The following is a 25674-nucleotide window of genomic DNA, read 5'->3' as shown; positions in this document are numbered from 1 at the left end:
AGAGGGGAGTGAGGGAAGGAATGAAGGAAAATATGTAGATAAAATTATACATGACCATAGTACAATTAAAAAGTGTTTTTCTTATAGAAGATAATTAAAATTTAAACGCCTTAATTCTTACCCTTCTGTACAAAGCCTGCACACAGTTTTAAGCAACATTCTGACCATCTTCACTATCAAAGGGAAGTGTTCAAAGCAAAGTTTTGTACACACAAAGCATTTTCAGATTATTAGTATATCAAAAAGGAATTCAATCAGTGGAAGAAATTTTAAAACCTTAACCCAGGGGGAAGAAAGGGGAGACAAAGCCTTACATGCTAATTACCAGCTGTAGGTTCTTGTATGCAGAATTGACAATTAAGGTATTCCTAACACACAAAACCAGCTCCCAGACAATGCTAGTTGCTACAGTCCCATGGCTTGCCCACTGAAGTAGTGTCTATGTTGCCACGTTCTACCTTTGTCCTGGTAGTTTTGTTTATACTGTACTTTTCTGATGTGCAGAGATAAGTTTTGGTTGAAATGCATGTCCAAGTCTCAACCTTTCCTGCTTTTGCTTTTCTTTCTTTTTTATTTTTGGGGGGAGTTTTATGCTTTGTCTTAAAAACTTCACCATTCCGCATCTCCAATGGCTTTGGAAAATACATAATCTCTTCCATTAAGGTTCATGATGCCATCCTTGAGGTGAAATTTCCACTTGTTTTTACTTCTATGGATCTAAAAAACCAAAAGCAAATCAAACAAGAAACATCAGAAGCAAGAAGCAGCAGTTCACAACTAAGTTTACAAAGTTGGAAAGGAAAATGAAAATAAATGATCAGTAGCCATATAAGTTGATCTAATGGTCCCAAAACAAAAATTGTCCAGAACAAAGCATCATTGCATATCTAGCAGCATCTTCACCTTATTTTCCAACTGAGGGTGAACAGTCAAAGAAAGAGAGAGATACAAAGGAACTCTTTAACAACAGCAGGAACTGCAAAAACAAAAATAACCATTTTATGGAAGAAAGGGGGTTGGAAAAAGTCTGCACGTGACAGATTCCAGGGTGCTATGGGTGCTGGATCTGGCAGAGGAGGTGGGGGAGAGCAGGGAGGACTGCGAACTTGATTTGACCTGAAGACTGGTGTGTCACCACTAATCCAGCCCAAGGGGCCAGATAGATTTGAAATCCTGCTTGTAGAGGAAGGGGCAAGACAGAGCCTGACTATACCCCAGTGAGGATGACACTCCTCTGAGAATGAAGAGTCTTGTTTTTTAGTCTTTGCTAGGACTGTGTGTGGTTCAACAATAGCAATACTCCTAGCAGCAGGGACGAGAACACAGGCACCGTTTAGGAATTCAGCCACAAACATTGCTGACTTGGGGGGCACTCAGACATTCCCAAAATACTGTTTTGTGCTCCCTCCCCAAATGAGAAGCAAAAGAGGACACTACAATTAAGATAATTATGTGGATTATAGCTAAAAGCTTAATGATCAAACTATGTATATTTTGGTTTAATTTGTTCACTGTGCACACAGAAAGAATGTGTCATTTTCATTAAAACGTGTTCTGTTTTCATTCCAGATAGCTGCCAAGAGTAAGATTACTTGGCAAACTACATATGCATAGTTAAAACTATTTGCATTTTAAAGTAAACTCTCACAACATATAGGTTTGTCATTATCCACTCAAAACGATACTCTCAAAGCAACTGATTTAGTACCTAAGATACTATTCCTAATTTGCAATATTTCCAACTGCCCCAAGTATTTTCTTCAACATCTCTCTTTAAATATTGAGAAATTCTGAAGAACTACCACCTATGACTCCTGGATTTTTCTCCACCCAAGTTCTCACTCTGAAAGCGTAGAAGTTTTAACTTTTTGCTATACAAAGATTCAAATGCTTATCTTGCCAAAGAAATCAACATTTTTTTCTTGAAAGATTTTTTTGGTGGATTTTATTAGTATGCTAGCCAATAAGCATTTATAAAGATGACAGCTACAGTGAAATATAGGGTTACCATACATCCGGGTTTTCCCCAGACGTGTCCTTTCCCTGCCCTCGTGCCCGGTTTTTAAAGCACGAGCAAATGTCCAGGCTTTTGTACTTCCTCTGCTTTCCTAGGGATTAGCAGCTTGGGACTGGCTCTGTGCACAGGCCCGGCAAGCTCCCAGATAAGACGCACAGTGTGCATGCGCATGCATGTGCGTGTGCATGCATGTGTGCGCGGGAGATGCATGGGCAGCAGGGCTGAAGGGCTTAGGAGTGAGGGGTAAAGGCAGGGCATGAGCATATATATCACTGCCCCTCTTCCCACACTCATATACCCCTCCCCCAACAGGTATCTTTTTTTGATACTGGAAATATGGTAACCCTATATGACTGACTGCAGTATAGCAGGTATGATGCTTGTGGAACTAAGCTTGTTCAAGTAGTGATTTGCTTCTAGTGGAGTCAAATCCACCTCACCTTTGCTGAATTGAAGCTAAATATATGCATGCATTTCAGGGTTGAAGCTGTACCCAAGCGAGGGGAGTAGTGCTAAAGGAGACACTGACCTGAGAGAACAATGTTCACAAGATTAAGTATAGCAAGGCCCAAATCTATTCTGGTGCCTAATTTAATAAAAAAGAAGGAGCTGGGCAGCTCAATTCCTTTGAGAACATCAGAAGATACAGAGACACTATGCAAGCAAACTATCTGTTTTCACTACTGCACATGCACTTAAAGCATGAGTTGGAGGGGGGGGGGAGGGGAGGGGAGGGAGTCCAATTTGTTTTTCATTCATTCAAATGCCTTTGTTATGAAGAGACCTAGACAACTTTTATCCTTTTTCTAATGTAATCAGTTCACTGTGGTCTTATTAACCCAGTCTTAAGCCAAACAAAGGAAGGAAATCTACAATAGTGAATACTTTTTGCCCCAATTGCTCAAGCTGAATAGAGTTCATGGGTCTGTTCTATTATACTTAGAAGGCTCTCTTTATTTTTGTCTCATCCTTGAGATCAGGGCTCTTAACAGAAGGTTGCTACTACATACGAGATTGAATGACTCAGCAGAACTGAGCAAAACAGAGAAAGGCACCATACTGCCATTTCAAATCCAGGTTTATAGCAAGCAAAGTTCATTCTGTTAGCCACCCATGTAGAATGCTATAAAGGGTCTCAGTGGATGGTTGTCCACATTTAGATCTATCCACATTTATCAAATATAACCACATTTAGTACTGACACTCATTAGTGGTTTCAGCAGGCATGCCAAAGGTTGTAAAAACACTTCATTCTCTTTGCCAAGGTGCCACAAACCCACCCTAAGGCTAGAATTATTTTGGGATTTACATAGAGACATCTGTCCCAAGGATGGTTAGAGTAACCTCGTGTTTGGTCTAGTTCAAAAGCTGCATTCATTTCTCATTTTTATCACCATAGCCATTATGTTGCATTACATGCAGACAGCATAACGTAACTAAGGTTTTGGGTCACAGCTTAATCAAAAGTTACAGCCAGGCCTCTGCTTAAGAGTTGTCTGTCAAAGGAACAGAGGGAAGGTGACACTATTAAGGATCCTCTCTCACCGTGGGGACCTCGAGCTGCAACTCCCGCCCCTTCCCCTCCACTTACAGCTGGGTGCTGTCTGTGTGTTTGCCCCTTACTTCCAAGCCACAGCCAGCCCTGCAGCTGCCCCTCTCCTGACCCACAGTACCCTGTATCCTGCCAGGGTGTGCAAGGACCCTCTCCCCAGACTCCACCCCCCCGCCAAATACTACCCCCCGCCCCAAACACACTTCAAAAATAGCATTTAATGATTTATAATTTTAGATCTCTTGATTTTTTTTAAAGAGTTTATCTTGTGACTATTGACACAGTGGGGTTGGCAATACTGTATATACATGACTTGAACAGGAGTGAGGGAGGCTAGAGGGAAGAAGAAAAAGGGTGAAAAAGCAGAGAAAGATACTAATGCTATTGTTTAGAACACTTTACCTTATCATACTGGCACACCACAACATTTTCTGTATCAAACAGCTCTTGTCCTTCCTCATCACTCACATCATCTTCACTGTTAAGGGGCTCCTGAAAAAGCAATTTGCAAATAAGTTTAAGACTAGTTAATCCCCAGTCATTAAGTTTACAGCTATTACCGCCATCTTCATTATATGCACAAAACTATGTTCTAGCTACATGCATGGGGACAGAATAAGAAACCGAGCTGCAAAGTTAGAGTCTCAAGAGTAGGTGCAGGTGTACCTGTAGCAGGACTCCACTGTGCCCGAGTGCATCCTTTAGGGATTCCACTTATGCCTTTAGCCATCCTAAGGTGGAATTTTAGTTTTCCCCACTTCTGAACTAGAATATCTAGTCTGCAGTATCTTATGAATCAGCCATTCTTATCCTGCAGTTGTCACTAAATGAAGGCACCTACAACTTTTCCTTTTTAGAAGCCTGTGCCCAGTGATCAACACACAAGACAGGCTTCTTGGCCAGGTACAGACATTACACTTTTACAAGTATAAGTGATCAGATGCCTGTCTACATCCAAAACAGAAGTTCGACACAGACTGGTTTAAAAGTGGCATAACCTAGTCTAATATCTGTCCCCCCCATGAAAGGGCAAGCATGTTCCGTTTGCTACCATTTTGAACTATGCTGCTTACAGAAAACTGCATAATTTGGATCGATTCTGCCTCAGGCTTTTTGAATGCCTGTACCTAGCCCTTAAAACCAAAGTATCCAAAGAGTGGAGTTGCAATATTAGCCATGTAACACCCTCACATATCACTAGATAAAGACACTAGTGCTAAATTTCATTTTCCAAACTAACTCTGGCATGTAGCAGCACAGAAGTGCCATGAACTTTCAATTTGGCTTACAGGGCTTACTTCACATAGGTACTTTTTTTAGAACATGTTACACCAGCCTCCATTATGGAAGACTGGATATTTGTATCTAGTACTGGATTACTTCCCCTACGCAGTCTCTTCCAGTTCCTTCCCATAGGCGTGTTAATTGCTATTACCTTTACCAGAATGTTTGCCCAAGAAACGGAGAGTTTGATCCCCTCTGAGAACAGTCCGGAAGAGCAACAAATTCCTCTTTTGTGCAAAACAAACATTTTAAAAATAGTTTAATACATACTGAACAGGAGAAAAATCCTTCTCTCTAAATTCTAATATTATAAAAGCCTTAGTCTGTCTGTAACGTTTTAGTTGCACTCTGATTGGTCGTTTCAGACGACCAATCAATGCTCCAACAACATTCCAAACAGGAGGTGGCAGAGCAGGGGGGCAAGGCCCTGCTCCCTGCAGGCAGCAGTGACACAGCGGTCTTACATAGGGCTGTATGCAGGGGGGGCACTCCATCCCTGCCCACCCCCCTGCTGCCCTATCATTCTTGAGGGGCAATTGGCTAGCATCCTTATATATTCCCTCCCTGTTGTCCTCATTAACTAAATTACTTGCAATGTTGTGCCAAGGCAAATCTGAATCCCCTACAGCAGTGATTCTTGATAATACTATGCCAGTTAATCTTTAAACAGATAAGGGAAAGATGCACTGAAGCAGTGGTGCCCAACTTGCAACATGTATGCCACAAGCAGCACAAGCAATCTTCATGTGTAGCATGTGGAAGAGCCAGGAGGGAGCAGGCTAAACCATGGCAAGTAGGGCAGGAAACAAAAAGCAGAGTGGGCAAGGGAAGAGAGTCTGGGTGGCACTCAAGGGTGTGGGGCTCAGTTTGTGGAATGCCTATCAAAAAAGTTGGCCCCCACTTCCTCCACTCTTTCAGGTTATGCATTAGGAGCATCTTAACTGATAAAAACAGCTGGAACTAGCTCATTCAATTTATTAACAACTCAGGTGAACAGATGAGGCTAAACTAACAAAATGCTGAGGAGACCCACCCTTCTGATGTTAGTTTCTTAATAATTCTCAGAAATTCCAGAAACTGACAGAGTACAACTGTTGTGCCAATATCCAAAAGGAACACAGGATAACATGGGCAAGTGTACACTGGTCACCCTACAAATCAATCCAGCACAAAAAACAGCTGATAAGGAATTCAATTGATCAAGTAAAAGATGATTACTCAATTAATGTAAGTTGACATGGATTTTCCAGAGAACAGGTCTTGTAAAAAAAAACTTGGTATCACTACTTGCTGAAAACAGAAATTTGGTCATAAAGGAAACTGCACAGATATAACAAGAATTCTGTAAGATGTTTGATACTAGACAATATTCCTATTAAAAACTGGACTTTACAGCATCTCTAGAACATATAGTGAATATATTTAAGAAATGGTAAGCTGACTTCACAGAGTAGAGCTGTTAAGAGGGAATCATCCTTAAATGGGGCCATTCTAGTTGGGTACTTCATAGAGATTGCTAAATCACTACTGATTAAGTTCACAGATACAAGATTGGTGGTATTGTGAATAAGTTAGGACAAGAGTTTTAAAGTTTGGTAGCCTGGGCCTAGTTAATAAAACCAAAAGCATGCATTCCTGTTCCTAAATGTGGAAGCTAGCTCCATCTGCAGTATGGAGGACTGTCTTCTGGAAAGTAGCTACTCTGGAAACTGTTTAGAAGTTCACAGTGAACAAACAAGTCACTCAACATGAAACCCCTGTAGAATGCCGAGGTCAAAAAGGCAAAAACCTTAGTTACGTTATGCTGTAAGTTTACCTCTTCAACCTGGCCATCTTCACCTCCATCTTTTTCTTTGTCTTCCTCTTCATCATCATCATAATCTTCTTCCTCATCTTCTTCTTCTTCAGATGATGTGTCCCCAGCTCCATCAACCTGAAGCACAAGGGGTGCTTGGGGCTGTGCCTGTTGTTGCTGTGCCTGTGGCTGACCAGCTGCAGGAATCTGTGCTTGTGCTGGGGCAGGAGCTGCCACAGTGGTAGGTATGACCTGTGTTTTATTTCCTGTAAACAGGATTTGCTGAGGCTGAATGATCACTCCTGTCTGTTGAGAGATCCCTCCAGGGATAGGAGCCAAGACCTGACAAGAGATTCTAATGTAAGTAAATCATTGTGCATACTTGACAGCAGAAGTGTTATAGCTGAGACTGACCAGGGAATATAAGAAACAAAGACTGCCTATACATGTGTTCTGATGCGTTTTAATTGGATTGCATCGGAGCAGACTCAGTTAATCAAGTCTGCTCTGCGTTCTACTTAGAATGTTGCAGCATTACACCAATTAAGTCCCTGTGCATTTAAAAATGGCCGCCGGGCACTTATCTAAAAGTCATGGAATGCACGCATTTTTAAACACGCAGGGGGGCTAATACATGTGACATTGTGGCACTTTAATTAGAGCAGCTGTCCAGAAACTGCTCTAATTAAAATGCTCCCCCTTCCTCCCTCCTCCGAGCATGTGTATAAGTAGCCAAGATTTGGAAGTAAAGTATTACGGTAGAAGCCAGGTCATTCGTCCAAGTTCACAACCTTCTTAATTCAAGACAGGTTGACAAAACAAGGGCAAGCTGCTAAGTTATTTGCTGTTTTATTTCAAAAGGATGCCACATCTTCACTCAGAAGGACCTCATCATTGGTCTTGCACAGCTGATCAGGAGAAGCAACATGGTTAGCTGCCCTGATGGGCTATATTTACCCCTTGGCTACTTCATACATCCTCATGTTTTTAGGGGGCTAAGGAAACAAAGCCTGCAAAGAAGCTGGGTGCTACTGCATATATTGTATTACACCAGTGTATTGTTGGGAGAGATCAGAGAAGCATTCAGGCACAAAGCACTATAAGCGCAACCGCTTACAACTGAAATCTTAAGTCATACCATTTAGAGTAAAAGCACTTTTCCTTTGTACTGCGTTTCTGATGGCCAAGCTAATCTTTTTTTTAAACAAGGTAGTTCATCCTTCATTATTTGCAGGATTTACTTTTTGCAACTGGCACAAATTGGGGCAAAAAAAAATTATTACTTCATTGTCCTATTCTCATGCATTTGTGTAACTGCAGTAGTTAAGCTGCAAGCACCTGGGGGAGGGGGAACGTTTCAATTCAAATCATTTTAATTGATCTTATTAAAATACCTCATTTAAAAACTTATACCTGCCTAATATTTAGGCCAAAGTATGCGACAGTTCCCCTTTGATAAGGTGTTAGATTAGAACCCTGTTAACCTCAATTGTGCATTCTATTCTGTGGCAAATTTATATTTGCCATACAAAAATAAAAAGCGCTTTAAAAAACAAACAAACAAACCAACCAACCAAACCCGCACCAACTGCTTAGTTATTTGCCACAAGGATTTATACTCAAGAGATTACATGCACAATTAATTTGGAAGGAAGGGACACATGAAACCAATGTAAAGCTCAGGAGGATGAAAACCAATGTTATTTGATACAAATGTTTAAGTTTTTTTTAATTGGTAACATTGGATACACAGTAGGTAGGAAGACCCTTCAGAGAAGCTGAATAAAATTTAACTCTTTACACTGAATTTCTTAAGATCCCCATTTCTTAATGCAGTACTTTCCAATTTTCAGAGACAGTATTGGCATATTTGTAATGCATTTCAGACAGAAGAACACATACACCTGTTCTCAAAATGCAGACAACAAAGTACTATAACAACTTACAGTTAGGAGCCAACTTACGCAAAAATGTCTTTTTACCTGTTGTATGACAGGTGCTTGTACACCACCAGGCTGCATCTGTGGTATAACCTGTTGCTGTAGAACCACTGGCTGCTGTGGCTGAATGATATACTGAGCTCCATTTGCAGTTCTAACTACCTGCAAGATCTGGCCTGCAATGGAAATATAATTATTCAAAATGTAAAAATCCACATCTAAAAGTATATTATGCTTAGAAGCAGGTTTCTGGGAGAAAGAACTAAGGAAGAAAGTTCAATTTATTATTCCATGAATGAGAAGAAGTTGAGAATTTTAGAAGTTATTTTATCATTTAAACACACTGCTGCTTCAAAATGAAATCAAGGGGACAGTTCACAGCAAGGGTGGTCAACCTATGGCATGAGTGCCACAACTGGCACTGGCAGCCTCTGTGTGGCACAGGACAGAAGAGAGGGGACAGGCAGCACAGCAGGAGATCACAGATGGAGCATAAAGCAAAGTAGGAGATTGGGCAGAGGAAGGGGACCAGAATGGCACTTCGAGGGTGCAGGGCTAATTTGTGGCACGCCAGCCAAACCTGGTCTACAACATCCAACCATGTCTGCAAGATATGAAGAAAATATTTTTATAAAAAGTTCTACATGAAATAAAACAGCTTTGTAAATGAATTAACTTTTCCAAAATCCAATTACTGCTACAATAGTTACCTGAATTGGTAAGTATTTGCTGAACAGGAGTCACACCAGCAGGCAAAGCCAAAGTAGCTGCAGTAGCAGCAGCACTCTGAAACATTAGAAAATATGCCTTTAACTATCAATATTAACAACAATGCTTCGTGTCACAAAATACTAGTTGAAAACTAAAAGAACATATGATCACAAATAGGACACCTACCATAATTTCTACTGATGTTTACCAACATTTATTCATGAGTATCTATGTTATTAAAAGGGACACGATCAATAGCTAGCATATGCATGTTATACTACTTTTTAATTACAATTTCACATTTATTAGCTTTTATTTTTCTCCCTTGATGCTGTACGTGTTACAAGAAAACATGATTCTATTTGTCTGATAAAAGTTTAATTCAACTATGCTCTCCCTTCTGGTTGGCTGTTAAGTAGCAGAACATAATATTTTCTTGTAAATATAAAAATCATAATGCCTTTATTAAAAAGAGTTATTAGAGTTTAAAATAACAAAACCAAAATAAGTAAAGAAGGATTTTCAAAAGTCAAAGGCTATGGACAGTGCAAGCGATATAAACCAGTGCAAGCGATCAGGAACTGCTTCAAAATCTACACCACAACAGAAGTTCAGTGCATATAAACCACTTCCAAGATGTCCGAAACTGGTTTAACATAAGCCTGGATGGATGCAATAACACACTTAATGGATCTAGGTTAAATTAGTTTATTGAGCTTCTGTCTCAGATCCCCTCCAGATTCAAGTTAACTCTCAGTCCCCTAGGATCCCAGGATGCTTTGCACCTCCCCTGCAAATACCCCCTCACAGGGTGGGCAGGCTAGCCTTGGTCCAAGCTGTCTGCTCCAGTGGAGCAGGGAGGTGTGCTCTAGCACCCCCCGGATTTTTGCCTGGGACACTGCAGGCATGTGGCTGCATTGCCAGAATCAGAGTGAATGTCTGTTCACTAGCTTATCAGTTGAAACTACGCAGGTCAGACTAACCTGCAAAGATTGAATCAGTTCAGCCTTGGGCTTTTTGACTGTCTGTACTTAGCCAAAAGCATATGGGCATGCAAACTCACTTCTGTACTGAAGGATGCACCACCTTCAGAAAAAATTATAAAAGTGTCCTCTTTTATATGTAATGTCTTACATTAGCTTAATAAAAATATGTATGAAAGAGATTGGCATTAGGTGTCTGCAGCCCACACTTCGAGAATGATTGACTAACCTCTCCGGATATGTTATCAGAATACAAAAGAAAAAAGAATCAAAGCTTAGAGTTGATTGCTCAAGAACTTGTGGAAGAATCCTAATACTGTACTCAAGTTACTACATGGAGGTTTAGAAATCAAAGAACTTGCTAAAATAGTGGCCATGAAGTACAGATGCATCATCATACACAAACAAGACAGGTATTTATTATAAGGTTCAATTTTACCTTAGAGGTCCACTGTATAACAAAGAAGCCACATGTGGGCATACATCTTTGATGTATATACATACTTGGATCCTTTTAGTTTAAACTGTCAAACAAATGCTGAAAAATATCTTAATCTAAAAAATAAATTAACACCCAAATTGTGTGTTAATTAACACTTTCTCGTGTCCTTGTGACAAGTTATTTAGCAGAACATGCAGAGTCATTGGAATTTAACATGGCCACGCTATGAGTGCTTCTGCTATGACCTTGAACTCTCAATATCTGGGCTTCCAACCATTTGCCCCAGTCTCCATGCCACTGAAGCAGGGTACTTGAATTGTATTAAGGCTTGAGCAGGGAGAAACAGTCAGTTAGAAAGACAGGGTGAACAGCTCAGCTGTCTATAAAGAAACATGGCCTGTCTAATGCATTATACACAGACAGACAGACAGACAGGGGAGTGTTTGAGGATAGACAGACCTGCAGAAAAATGGACAGTGTGGGTAGACAAACTGCTAGACAGCCAGATAGATAGGCAAGACAGATGGGAAGGTGTGTGGAGGGTCTGGAATGGGTGGGTAGATGGGAAGCAGCGTGGAAACAAGCAGCGGACACTAGATCAAGATAAGTTACCGGAAGGCCCCAGGAGCTGCTTCCCCCAGACAGGACAGATGAAGCTAAAGGATTGGAGCGTCAGGATAAGCAGCTCCAGTATGGACCTTGGGTGACACCACAGTTCCCTGCTGTCCTGCTCACCACCAACTTACACCTCATGCTGAATGGTGGCCCCTATGGGTCTGAGCTGTTGGCTGATGCATTATACTAGGGAGCTGATATTTTCTTCCATTAGTTGGGCAAGGGCACCCTCATGTGGGGCACTGGGAACAAGTGGCAGAGAGGCAGAGACGTCAGGGCTTAGAGAACTGAACTCTCATATAAACTACTGACACAATGGCTGTGGGGGGGCCTTAGCCTTACCAATCCTCTTAAGCTTTGAGTGTTCTCCTTTGCTTTCAGATTAGAGGCCAATAATACAGGACCAGGGACATATGCCCCCTCTCTTTGAGTTTGCCCTAGTGAATGCTTTGTGCTATTCACAGAAGATTTAAAATTGCCATCTAGGCTTTACTGTCATGGCCTGCCAGTGTGTTGGGCCTCTGTGATTCTCTTCAGAGGTTTTGTTTGGTTTTTTTAAGTGGACTTTCACTTCGCTTCCAGGCAATAGGGCTGATGTCCCTTCTGGCCTCAGTCCTTGCATTTGTTACCTCCCTGCACTTCTGTATTTGAGATGAGATCCTTGCCATCGCAAGAGGTCAGCTTCTGTGCTGCAATAGACAAGAAACCCAACCACTAAGTGAGATAGTGGGCTTTTTTCCTTTGGAGGTCCTTCCTCACTGGAAATTAGCCTGAAATGACTCACCAACTTGTGAAGAGTTTAAAGAAAGAGCTGGGGGGTGGCGATTGGGTGGGATGGTATGTGCAAAACAGCTTAAAAACCCCTGCTAACTTCCTGCCCCTGGGGCAGGGAGCTGGACTCCATCTTCCGAGGTCCCTTCTAGTCCCAAGGTCTATGAAATCTATAAGAGCCTTCCTGGATTTAAATTGAGTCCAGACCCAAAATAAGTTCTTGTATTATATTCCAACATAAGTATTTCAGAAGGAAGGAAGAAAGGAATCAGAATCATTCCATACATAGGCTGACTGTCAGAATAGATCAAATGCAGTCAAACTGAAGCTTTGCATGACTTTTAAGTTCTACTAGACTAAATTTGTTTTGAGTTTAAGCAGAACTTTTGTAGTAGTATGTGAAGTGCTTCAGGTTGCTCTTGTACTTTCATGTCAATTTACAAACTTGCAAATAAAGAAAGAGAGGAAAGGATTTAAAACTTTATTATTGTATAAAACGGTGTTTTTTGTGTTTGTCTTGTTTTTAAGAAATCTTATCTCCCCCTACTGGCAGACTGATGCAATTGTTCCTTAGACTCTCCCAAATAGTGAGAGTTGAAGCAAGCTACAGCTTTTTCCACCATCCCTTTGTCCTCCTTACTAAAAGACAGCTCACGTTTTTCTTTGCTTTTACAGTTACTAAACTATGTCTGATAACTTGAGTCTCTCTGACATTGTTTCTTAAAAGTAAGTTTCTGAATCTAGTGTTTCTTTTATGCACTAGCTAGTACAGATTTTAAGCACTAGCTGTATAGATTCTGTGCTGTCCTTTAAAGTAAGCATGTCAACTTTTACTGAAGGGGAGTATATGCTTTGACAGCCATTTATATTCCGTGAGGTATGACTGGACAGGAAGAGCTAGGGAAAAAAATTTAACACACAGGAGGAGGGGCATGGAAATAATCTCTGCTTTCATCCATTGTTTTTTTTTTTTTTACAAGGAAAATAAAGCAGCGATCAGCAGCCTCCAGTTGATCATACTGCTTAGTCAAATGGAACTAAGATCTTTAAGAGAAGATTAGCAATCCATCAGGTGATGGGCTAGTGACCAACTACTAATTTGATTAATAATTCAGTTCTCTTTACTGTGCTTTTGTATATACAATGAGGGTGTCCAGATCACTGATTAATGTTCTCTAGTACACCATTTTAGACTGAACTAAGTTCAATTTACATAAATTGTGATCTGGTTATCTTGGGCTACAGAATTATACACCAGACTTAACGTCAAGCAATGGGAACAATATTAATCGTAAATAATGTGTAAATGGTTAGATTGAATAGTAGTAGATTACTTTTTATGGAGTCAAAACAAATGATGATCAGAAAAGTTGATTCAAACTCCTACAGAGTAAATTATTATGACCTTAAGATTTACACTGTTTCAGAATGACCTTTCTGCATCTAGTAAATACAACAGAAGATTTGTACTATGTTAACAAAGGGACTGTCTGTATGTGAAAAGGACAACACCATACAGATTTGCACCAGTATTAGTCTGACCCCAAACCAGTCTTAGTCTAACCTATATTTACAGCAGAGGATCAAGCTAAACCCCAGATCTGTTGACAAAATAAGCCATGGATAAATAGCTTGCGCCGTCAGCAAAGCAGTACAACTCAGACAGCATTCAGCTGTGCAGTATCTCTCGGTTTGTTTGGTTTTTATTTTTTCCATTTCAGATGACTCATACCAGATTTTTATCTCTACCATTTAATCAGACCATCTTGCATAACACTAGCCTACTCAAGGTTTACTTCAGATTCTTACCATCCCTGATGCATTCATGTGCTGTATCAGCTTGGAATCTGGCACAATAACCTGCTGCTGAGGTGCTAGAAACAAAACAAAAACCACAAAGTGTCAACTCAATGCAATTTGGATAGAATCAATTCTGAAACATGGTCATAAGAAGAACAAACAAGAAGCAGTCAGAAGTACTGTCGTGCTATCTACCCTTTACCATGAAATGCTTGCTACACATATACAGCTATGTATGGTCTGACTGTCAAAATGACCTGTCAGAAGTCCTGAAAGGAGAGGAGAGATGGCTATCCAATTAGATCCAGACTGTATTCGGTGATTTCCTTAAGCTTCCCTGCTCTGACACTTACTTCTTTAGGGAACTGGAGGGCATACCCATTACCCAACATTTTCCAAACAGAAGTCATTTATCTGTGATTACTGGTGACTTCTAGGATTTTAGGTTAAGACTAAAAAAAAAGAGAGAGAGAAATGTTTAACAAGGCAGTGATCACAATGTCCTTAAGTGGAACTGTAACTATCCAATCTGGTCTTGCTCCCAGGAGGACTATGGTAATCAAGTAGACTTAGCATTTTGCTACAAGGTTTAAAGACAGAGATCCCTTCTATTAATGGACAATATAATATGAAATGGATATACCAATGTTTTGCCCAGATGCATGGATTTGCTTATACTTTGGGTTGTGACTGCTTTAGAGCAGAGACGCTTTCTTCTGTATTCATACATACCTAGTACAATGATGCATAACTAGGAATTTCCACAATACAGAGAACACTAATTTTGCTGAAAATCATAACTTTAATACAGCACACTGTAGACTCTGCCACATTTCATGTAGAAAGTTTTAGGCTGTGTTTATGCAGCAGGGTATAAATATTTGCTCCACCCAACTTAACGCAAATTAAGCTATATAATTAAAAAACAATATTAAGAAAAGGCAAGCCAGAACTGCCACCAAGGTGTGCAGTTTAGGGAAGATCAAGACGCTATCCTGCACCTAGCCCATGAGCAAAGGACCCACAATCTGTGAAAGCTGTAAAAAAAAAAAAAAAAAAAAAAAAAAAAAAAAAAAAAAACCCACTTCCGGCCTTGATGCACTAGTGTAGCCGTGGCATCATATTAGTTTTAAAAATCTTAAGGTAAAATCTAATGCATGGATTATTTACATGATACTATTTATTTGACACTATCTTATCTCAAAACACACACCTATACACGTACAACTGGCTGGGCTTACAAGCTAACCAGTGCATTTTTAGCACAGAATTTTAATATGGAAGTCATGTCTTGCTCTTAAGAGACTGTATATAAAAAAAATACAGTCTACAACACCCCACTCATTTCCAGAGACTTGATGTTTTATACAATTTTTAGAATAGTTCTATTTGATCATTAGAACAAATCTGTCTCCTTACTGAACTCTCTCTCAAATGCACATACAAACAGCAAATCTCAATCAGCACGCTGCAGTACTGTTAGGTGTGCCAATACCTACAAAATAAACCCAAAGTTTTCAAATACAAATCCATAGGATTAAAAACATCTTTACATGTGGTCCGGGGGGGAAAAACTTTTTGGTGTGGGGGGGGGGGGGGGGGGGTACAAGAAAAGAATTGCTTTCTCTGTAGTTAAAAAAAAAAAAAAAAGAAAGCTAAGAGCTGGCATCTTCTGAGGGATGTCTTGAGTTTAATGAAGTTGAGAATCATTGATATACAGTACTGTTCCAGTTGGGGGATTGACCCACAACTTTTATTTTCAGGTTCAGTTTTAAGAAAAACAGCTTTTTCTCCAAATACATATCCAGGTTTCTGAAGAGGTAAAGGCAAAAATAAGACTTCATGCAATAATAGCAACATTGTTTGGCGCTGGATTAGGTCAGCTCTGTGCAAAAAAAACAAACATTTGTTTTAAATGCAATTTTAATCCTTTTTTCTGATAAAAAGGCTTGAGTGATAATTAGAACAATATGGTATAGGCAGCTTGCTTGTAACAGTAGGATTGCGAATGCCACTGGGATTTACATCATCGTAACAGAAGACAAAAAAAAAAAAAAAAAAAAAAAAAAAAAAAAAATCACTGCTTTGAAAAAAATATCCATGTGAGACTTGGCGAACAATACAAGAAAGAAAAGGGAATATACCAAAAACTACATCTACAGAGACAGAATTAAGCTTCAAAGACTTTATCCTCCCCTAGATTTAGTTTCTCCTATTAAAACTGTTTTAACTAGAGTCTTTCAGACACATTAGTATTTCAGTCTAACCTTGCTGGGATGCAGGAATAAGGACTTGTTGTGGCTGGGATTGCTGTTGCAGTGTCTGCTGTGGTTGTGGTTGGGGATGATGGTGGTGGTGGTGGTGGTGATGATGCTGCTGCTGCTGCTGTTGCTGCTGCTGGACCTGCAACAAAAGCTGCTGTTCTTCTGAATGAAACCCATCTACAGCCTTGGACTGCATCAGCTTGTTCTCCCACAGCTGGTTTGAGAAAAAAAAGTGCAACACATGGGTGTAATTTTCACTTTGCTAAATGAAAACTTTGCTAAATGTATGTAGTTAAATTCAGTCCGTGTTTATCCCTTATATTAAAAACTTAGCCACTGAACCTTTATGCATACATAAGGTAGAGATATGCCCTTCTCTAGGGCAAATTAATAAAAAGAATGAAAGGAATAAGTTATGGGAATTAAAATGTCAGTTTAACTTTGAGAATACCTTCTCTGCCCTGTGTGAAAGATCATTATAACTCCACATATGAAAAAGCAAGAAAGCAGAGATAAAATGGAGGCTCCACTTCTAGGTAAAATGACTTTATTCGGTTTTCCCCATGCACTTCCATTCTTTTGTTTTCCTCTCATCCAGAACAGATCTTCACAGTAACGCTGCTTTAACCCGTTTTTCTAGAATTTCTGAAGACCTAAAGCCTCAAGGAAGAGGACTCATCTGGTAAGCTTTCACCAGAAGCCCTCAACAGAACAAAGAATAATGGCTATGTAGAAGCATTTATAGGCTTTCCCTCCACACAGTATCCACATTCTTGATACCAGGGCATTTTTGATACTTTAACTTTTGACCGCAGCTAACAAGCCTCCAAGCACAATACTTTCAGAAAAAAAGCTGTGGCTGCTACTCACCTATATAAAAGCATAGGCTGCTAGATAATCTATTCTTTATAGCAGCCTACAAGAAACCAGGAATCTTCATCTCAAGTCTCAACTATAGCTCCCTTCTTTTATAATCTTTCCAGCGCCTGGTTCTCTTGTCTCTTCTCCCAATCAATCTTTTTCTATCCTTTTTTCTGCAGTTAAAACCCACTTTAATGTGGTTAACACAAGAAAAATCCTTTTCTTCCAACCCGTCTTCTCTCTCCCCTATCAAACAAAGGACCTATTTCATGGGACAACAGTCTCCTTCTGTCTGCAACATTCAGGTCTTTTCTTAAAAGGTAATAGAGTTCAGGATTCACCCCACACCCTCAATCCTGTATTCAAGTGTAAACCCCAGGCACTCAGGCCACCCCAAGTTCTTCCCCCACCTCCCTTAATCTACTATTGAAAACTGATTTGTACTAGGGCTATGCAAAGCTTCAGGTGCCGATTTGATTCAGAGATTTGGCCCGATTCGGCGGCCAAATCTCTGAATCCAAATTGCATCAGGGGACCAGTTAAAAGGTCTGAATCGATTTGGAAAAGATTCGGAGAGCTTCAGCAATTCAGGCAGTCCCTGCTAGCTGCAGCATGGAGCTGGATCCAGACTCCATGCTGGTAAGTAGGGGTTGGGGAAGGGGAGGGAGGACCCCTGCTAGACTCCATCCCCTGCCTGCTCCCTCAGACCTGCCGAGTGCTCCCCAACCCCTGCCCACTCCCCCAGCCCTCTCCATGGCTGCCCTGCCTGCCCCAGCTCCTAATTGTTTAAAAACAATTTTAAAAAGCTCCTACACCCACCTACTTTCCCACTCCCCCCACATGCCCTGGCTCCCAGCCCACTGTCCCAGCCTCCCAAAAACCAAACCAACAGAAAAAAATAAAAACAACAAAAATTCCCAGGCTCACTGGTTGCTGCAGCGGCCTCAGGGCTTCTGGGGCCTTGTGAAAGAATACCCCCGATGCAGCATGGGTCAGTGGGGATTGCCCCTTGCCTGGCAGCAGCCAGTAAGTGAGGGCTCCCCCCACAAAGACCTGGAAGCTGGGGCGGGGCAGGCGATGAGGCCTGTGTGATTCAGAGATGCAGCCGAATCTCCGAATTAGATTGGGCTGATTCGATTCAGGACAGTGATTCAAATCACCAAATCAAATCACTGTTCCCCAAAAATTGGCCAAATCCGAAGTGAATACTAGTCACTTCGCACAGGCCTAGTTCGTACCCTTCCCCATACCCTGTTTTTTTCTCCTTCTCTCTCCCAGGGCATGCCTTGTTTCTAGAGGTGCATTGATACATTAGTCCAATATTGGACCAGCACAGATACAGAAATTTTTGTTTATATTGGAAATTGGCCTGATACAGCCAATAATATATCCAATAAACAACCGTGCGTGTATGCAGCTGGAGCACGTAGGCAGCGAGCAGCAGAGCCAGCAGCATGGAGAGCTGCCTGCAGCTGGTAAGTCTGGTGTGGTGGGAGGGAGGAGGGGCATGGGGGTGCAGATCAAGGCCCCCGCAGCAAGGAAAGGTGTGGGGTTGGGGTTGCCTAGCTGGGGCTGGGGCCGGGGCCAGGGTACAGCTCATTTTGGTGGGGGGGTGTGTGGGAAGGGAGGGGCAACTCCTACCACTGCATGTGGTTCTTCTGGTGCTCATCTGACGACTCCGGCCACTGCTCCCACCACTTGCCCATGGGGGGGGGCCCCTGTGCCCCCATATCTGCACAGGGCAGGGCAGGGGCAAGGGACATGCCCCCTCCCCCCCACATGCCCTCCCAGACAGGTGGCAGAAGCAGTAGTGGAAGCCACCAGACAAGTCACACGTAGCAGTGGGAGCTGGCCCCCACACCAGCCCACTGCTGCAGCCCAACTTGCAGATCCAGGGGCTGCGCCCCCCCGAGATGAGCAGTCTGCAGCTCTGTCCCGCAGACCTCCCCATCCCAGCCAACCAGTGCCTGCTCCATTCCCTCCATCCCTGCAGAGACCTTGAGCTGCCCCCTACCCTCCACCACACCAGACTTACCAGCTGGATGCAGCTCTTCAAGCTGAAGAGCTGCATAGCCGAAATTGGATCGGTTGATATGCCTCCTTAAAAAAGCAAAACAACAAAATCGGCTATCTGTATCTGTCCCCCAAATCTCTAAATTGGTGCACCCCTACTTGTGTCCTGCTCATTCTTCCCTGAAGAGGAAGACCACAACCCAAGCGACCTCCATCCCAGGAGTTCTAATTCCTAGGACACAATCCACACCCTATTTCAGACCATCTCCTACTAAATCCTTAGCATATGAAGACATGTTCAGCGAAGCTTATTATATACCAGGTCAGAAAATGGAATATTTCTGCAAATCCAAAGTCATAAGACCTACAAGTGATGAGCAATTTATGATGAAAATTCTTGGCTTACCAGACAGAAAAAAATATTCTTTACCTTCAAGAGAAAACTTTATTTCTTAAGTAGATGCATAAAGCTTCCCTTTAAAAGAAGGTTTGATAAATATTTTGAATCTGCATGTAGCCAACACATGAAACATTCATCATCTGCTGTATATCAACTTGTATCATGTCTGAAGCAAAACACATCATTAAGTTAAATGGTGTTTACAGAGAATCTGTTTACAAAGATATACTACTATCTGTAGTTACAACTCTGCTCAAATCTAATGATGAATGCAGTGCTTAGGATCATGAAAATTCACCTTCATAATACAAAACAGTAAGCACTACCCAATTGTTAGTGTGTTACAAGCAACAAATACCCTAAAACAAACCAAAACTTACTGTTTTGAGTTCCACAAGGACTTGTTCATCCACTCCTTCATCCAGAAAAACTTCTCTGACATCATTAATGACATCTTCAATTACAGACCTATACAGTTTAGGCTTTAAAAAAAAAAAAAAAAAAGGGGGGGGGTTCTTGTTCAGTGAAAAATGAATATTCTAGTATTGAAACAGTGGAACAGATTTTCATTTAAAAAAACAAACAAACAAAACACGCAACAAAACCCCCAAAATCCTCTGACATGATGTTTTCTAGAAAGCAATATATGCTACTGAGAACCTAGGAGATAATACCGGAGAAGAAAGAGGTAATCAAAGAGCAATAAGTAAGGGCGTACCCAAACTTTTACATTTTCAAATACAAAAGAAGGGGCTTCAGGTTTCTATTTTTGCAATTCATTTTTGTTATAAACACACACATACAAAAAAAAAATGTATGGATGTATAACCTAATGAGATTTATAAAATTCTTAGAAAAGTTAAATGGACATTTTTATGACATGTTTACCACGTCATAGTTCCATGTCAATTAAGTCAGCCAGCCATAAGTAGGATTAACTAGCATATATTACTTTAAAAAAAAAAAAAGAAAAATCACATAAATAGGATTTAATTTCTATGCATTAATTAAACTAACATTACGTATTACAATAAAAGCTTGATAGGTCTGAGCTATGTTATTGTACAGACCTCTCTTCGGAGCCCGTTGTCTTTAATGGGATTTTGTATGGGTTCAAGTAACTGCTCTAGCTAAGCTTGGGGCTGAATTGGAGGCTTTAGCATAACAAAGCTTAGTAATATGCACTAGTATTATCAAAGGAAAAAAAAAGTGCTCAGAACTCAGGAAATAGGATGCAGAGTCTGACTTCTCTAGATCCCCAGTTCAAATTCAGCTAGGACAGCTGTCACTCAAAGTCATCTCTGCCTTCAGTGACCTGTGTTAAAATGAACAGTTGATCATAGTATATTTCCTGGCAGATGGTGCAAAAAGTCATCCCAACAAATACCCTTCCTGGTAGTCCCATCAGAAAGGTCAAAACCCGAGAGGCAGCGGAGCTCTTTTCTCCTTCATGTTATCAGGGGTTCAAGGTTGATGCGTAGTGGTAGAGTAATATAACAGGCTCCATACTATTATTGTATCAACTATACTTATGTGGATGAAGACAAGGTACCAGACTCTGGGGATTACAAACTGACACCTTTAAGGAATGCTAAATATACTTAAAATAAGTGAAGTTCCTTTAGGTTTAGGTATTTCTGTTTTTTCCAACAACATAAGGCTTTTGGGTGCCGTACTTCAAGGATGTCGATAGACTCGAGAGGGTCCAGAGGAGGGCCACTTGTATGGTCAGGGGCTTACCAGACAAGCTCTATGAGGAGAGACTGAGGGACCTGGACCTCTTGAGCCTCCACAAGAGAAGACTGAGAGGTGATCTTGTAGTTGCCTACAAATTCATTAGGGGGACACAGCAAGGGATCGGAGATGCTCTGTTCACTAGGGCGCCTCTTGGGGTAACAAGGAACAACGGTCACAAAATAACAGAGAGCAGATTTAGGCTGGACATCAGGAAAAATGTCTTCACAGTAAGGGTGGCCAAAATTTGGAAGGGGCTTCCAAGGGAGGTGGTGCTCTCCCCTGCCTTGGGGGTCTTTAAGAAAAGGCTAGACAGGCATCTGGCTGGGGTCATCTATCTGACCCCAGCACCCTTTCCTGCCTAGGCAGGAGGTCGGACTTGATGATCTGCTGAGGTCCCTTCCAACCCTAGCATCTACGAATCTATGAAAAAGGACCTCCAGAGAGGGAATCAGTAGTAACCAAGACGACCCTTTTCCTTACATCCTGAATTACTGAAGTGTCTTCTTAAGAAGAGATCCTAGTTGACTATGTCACGACCCAGTGATTTTTTGTGCCTCGGCACTATGGAATTTCCTGGCCACATGAGAGCTCCTTTGCACAGCAGAGTGTTCTGCTGCAATTAAGAGCCTGCGTGCAGGAGAGTTCCCGCCAATTCGCAGTTTCCTTTGCAGGATGCATTTCTTCTTTGCAGCACAGAGATGCACGGTGCAAAGAGTTCCCGCTATTCGGATGCAAATTTGTGCCCCGCTATTGGCCAGTGCTAAATTATTCACACGTGGCGGCTAGTAATTGGCTCGCTGGCTGTTTAAAATTCCGCGCGACTTCCGCCCAAGTCGAAGAGCTTTGAGCACGCTGCAGAGTGTCTCTGAAGTTATCCGACTTGCGGCTGCCGATCGATAGACTGATCACCTATCAATCTTTCTTCCCGTCACCGAGCGCAACCCCGACGTACCCCTTTCCCTGCCGGCTTTGAATTGCGGACGGATTAACTGGCTTGGGCCCCACCAGCTGGAACAACTCGTGTGGTTGTTCCGACGACCGGACCACCTGCGTCGTGATTGCAAGCGGCGTGAGTAAAGTTTTTTACAACCAATAAGTTGTGTCTGCCTCTCCATTCACCAGCCCGCCCTGACGTACAAGCGTAACTCGAGTCGGCCCTGGCCGTCCGAGACAGACCAATATTCAGTTATTAAAATTCTAACAGTGGCTCTCAACCTTTTCAGGATTAAATCACCCTTTGCAGAACGCCACCTCCTATATTTCACTCAATTCTGTACCACAGAAGACTTGCTGATGTTTTTCTATTACAAAGAGCTCAGAAAGACCACAAGAAGTCAGAATATTTGGATACTATGAATTCCTATTTGAAATTGTGGTTTTATCTTGTGAATCATGTTTGCACAACTAACAGTGATAATGTTATGTGATCTCACAGCACCTATGAAAAGATATCATGGCACCCTGGTTGAGAGCCACTGTTCTAATAAAACAAGAACAAAGGTTCCTTTGTAAAATGAATATACTGAATTGCAAGCTGAAAGCTAACAAGCTACATAGTATATACATATAAACTAATTCCGGAGCAAAGGAGCCATTGATATTTTTATTTCATAACTGAGGCTATAGTAATTTAAAACTAACCAAAAATACTACCCTGTTTGGGTCTGGTCACTAAAGGTACTACTCACATGCCTCAAATTAAATGTGTGCATAATCATTTGCAGGCCTGGGGTCCAAATTATCTGATTTAAAATGAGTAGCTAGTCTTATCAAAGAATGCAAGTTCTTCAGAAATTAGTTAAAGTATTAGGCGAATTAATTACATGATTACAAAAGTTGCATATTAACACCACTGCTCTATCATGTTTGATCCGTTTATGATGAGAAGTTTTTTTTCTTTATGAAGAGTCAGCTATTACTTTTCCCTTCTGTATTAATCACAAGCTGCCCAGTACATGTGTTCTTAAATATGCAGGTTATTCAGAAAGAATGGTATGGGCTGTTTATGTTGTACATAAGGGGAAAGTCACTATCCCCTTTAACTGTCCTCTCCAAAGACAGCAATGACTTGTTGAATAGTTGTGGGAGAAGTTAAAACACATCACAAGATGCTGTCTTCCAATACCATTTAGCCTATGCAAATCCAAAGAACAGGGTATAAAGGATAGCTTCAACGTATAATCTTTACAAAGAAGCATAGCCGGCAAACTTAATTTGTGTCCCTCACTCCATGTAAAAATTAGCAAGTATAATACCAACAGGTTATTCAAACTTCAGTTTAGGTATACCAAGCCCCCAGATTTAAGTGACAAACATTCCATCCATATACTCCTTGCTCACTTTGAAGCCAATTTTGAGAGAAGTATTATTGAACAGACCTGAACCAGGTTTTCCTATTTGATCATGAAAATTCAGTAGAGAGTTCTAGTCAAAAAGTAATAGAAATGTAACTTCTGAAATCTGTTCCCTTCCCACAGTTCTTTCCCTCTCCATTTCAAATACTGTAAGTAAAGACCATCTGTTCCTCTCTCTCATCCTCTTCTCTGCACGTACATTAGGCCTAATTCAAGCTATTAATGGCAAAAGCATTCTCAAGAGATGCACTGAACTGCACAAGCTGACTAGTATGTATAAAACTGGTTTTAAGGACCAAATGAGTACAAACTGTTTTTTCCCTCTGAATTTAACACCTTTTTTCCAAGACTGTTTTTGCATAGCAGTTTGCCAAAGCAACCAGCCACACCAGGGCAGTTCCATTATTACTGCTGCTACAGGAATAATTACACATTAACTTCTAGATTGTGAAGTCACACACCATCTGACAAAGCTTCAGGGAAATCAAGGCAATAAAGAAAAACTCTCTACAGAAATTTACAAGACGCCAGTTAAAATTATCATGGTTTCACCCATTCTGAATGAATAAAGTACTTGCCTTGTAAAGGGTACATCAATAGCGAACCTAAGCTGTTCATAAGTGAATGTATCACAGTCAAATTAGATCTGCAGGTGTTTGGCAAGCTCTGTTCCAAGCACTGACTATAGCTTGTCTGTCTTGATCTAATGAGACTTACAATTTTCTTATTTCCTTATTTGTGCATGGTTATATAACCATATATTTATACAAAACGTTTGTTAACTGGTGCTCCCTCTGCTGAGCATAGAAAAAACTGACTCTCTCCCCCTCCCTCTGCGCTTACAGCAATTCATTTGAATATGGTGTGCTACATGAGCTCAAATATTTCAGAATCCAAAGAATGCACACCAAGTCATTTTAAGTACTGCAAGCCATTTTGAGATTACATTTCTTAAATTCCTTTGTTTTAAAAGGATACCCCCAAAAAAATCTGTATGCAGCTACTCTTACAAACAACCCCTCAGATTCCTGTAACTGAAAGACATAGTTGCATTGATTTTGTGCATCTGACTGCAAGCCAACTAGTTTACAAGCTATCCTACATCCTTTAAAACAAACTGGCTATAACAACTTGCTACAGTACAGAGTCCTTGCTTATTTATGCAAGCCAAAAATGAAAATACATAATTTGGCTCATAACGAGCAAGAAAACTGACTGATGATGATTTAACGACACAAAAGCATTAAGAGGCTTTTTGAAGTAATTTAGAATAGAAGTCCAGCTTATGAACTGGCTATGTTCTTTAACTTGGTTTTGTTCAAAATATCATTATTATGTTAAAAGGTGCAGCTCTATTATTGGCTATAGATCTGCACTCTAAAAGATAACATTACCGACTGAATAACCATCACCAACAAACCACCTCTCAGCTGAAAACGAAACCGAGCCATTCACCTCCCACCAACCGGCAGGGTGACCTGAATCACACATTGCAGAGCTTTATTTTCTAACAGGACTTTTCTTAGGATAGACCTGTACCAAGCGATGGAGACAGCTGCCCAGCTTTGCACAGCAGAGAAATCAAGTGTTACTGGGGTTTTGCAACAGAGTTATTTGCAAATCCTTCAGAGTGAAGGCCTTTTCTCTTAGATCTTTATAAACTTGCTCTACAACAGAAGAGAAAATACAGGCATGCTACCTTCATTTTTGTTTTCATGGGATCCTACTTGGTACTCTCAAGATTTAGCTGATATTTTATACCCTGACTGAATGCATTTACTGGATTGATCACCTTCTCAGATCGGGGGGTGGGGGGGGGGGGGGGTGGGGGGGTGCAGAGGAGGCAGAGAGAAAGAGATATAACACCAAATAACAGCTTTACCATTCTAGAAACACCAATGCCCTAAAAAGCTAACCCGCTCCGTGGGATTTAGAACGCCAAACAATCCAGGTCTCCCTCCTTTCCCCGCCTCTAGCGCTGCTGCTGCGAGCAGGGCACGAACCGCTGCTATCATGGAAGGCAGAAGAGCTGGGAAAGGAGTCTCAAGCACTTCGCCTTTTCCCAGGCAGCAATCAGATACCTGCAGCCGCGCCACCACCTCCCCCCTCAGGTGCCTTCCCCTGCCGCTTGCCCC

General features: G+C 41.2%; 1 protein-coding gene across 3 annotated transcripts; it reads right to left on the bottom strand.

Moving 5' to 3' along the window:
- Positions 1-42: 42 nt before the first annotated feature.
- Positions 43-25668, bottom strand: GTF2A1 (general transcription factor IIA subunit 1). Of its 3 annotated transcripts, none has more exons than XM_025196592.1 (9): positions 25456-25668; positions 19829-19930; positions 16178-16388; positions 13920-13984; positions 9299-9374; positions 8631-8764; positions 6670-6990; positions 3972-4061; positions 43-717 (listed from the first exon to the last, which is right to left on the bottom strand). In XM_025196592.1, exons 1-9 carry the CDS (start codon positions 25552-25554, stop codon positions 610-612), a joined length of 1206 nt encoding a protein of 401 aa, XP_025052377.1. In that variant the 5' UTR covers positions 25555-25668; the 3' UTR covers positions 43-609. The 3 variants fall into 3 exon arrangements, with proteins under 3 accessions (XP_025052377.1, XP_025052378.1, XP_025052379.1); XM_025196593.1 differs by having other exon boundaries at positions 8613-8764; positions 25422-25584; XM_025196594.1 differs by lacking the exons at positions 19829-19930; positions 25456-25668 and adding an exon at positions 19071-19129 and having other exon boundaries at positions 8613-8764.
- Positions 25669-25674: the final 6 nt, after the last annotated feature.

Source organism: Alligator sinensis, unplaced genomic scaffold (assembly GCF_000455745.1).
Source record: "Alligator sinensis unplaced genomic scaffold, ASM45574v1 scaffold289_1, whole genome shotgun sequence".
Taxonomy (NCBI): Eukaryota; Metazoa; Chordata; order Crocodylia; family Alligatoridae; genus Alligator; species Alligator sinensis.
Note: the sequence above shows the minus strand (reverse complement) of the source record. Positions and strands in the feature narration are given on the sequence as shown.

Excerpts from the sequence above, each read along its gene's own strand:
- GTF2A1 (XM_025196592.1), bottom strand. The coding sequence starts at position 25,554 with ATGATAGCAGCGGTTCGTGCCCTGCTCGCAGCAGCAGCGCTAGAGGCG. Across the intron at positions 9,375-13,919 it reads ACATGAATGCATCAGGGATG|AGTGCTGCTGCTACTGCAGC; the intron begins GTAAGAATCTGA and ends CTAATGTTTCAG. Across the intron at positions 718-3,971 it reads TGGTGTGCCAGTATGATAAG|ATCCATAGAAGTAAAAACAA; the intron begins GTAAAGTGTTCT and ends TTGGTTTTTTAG.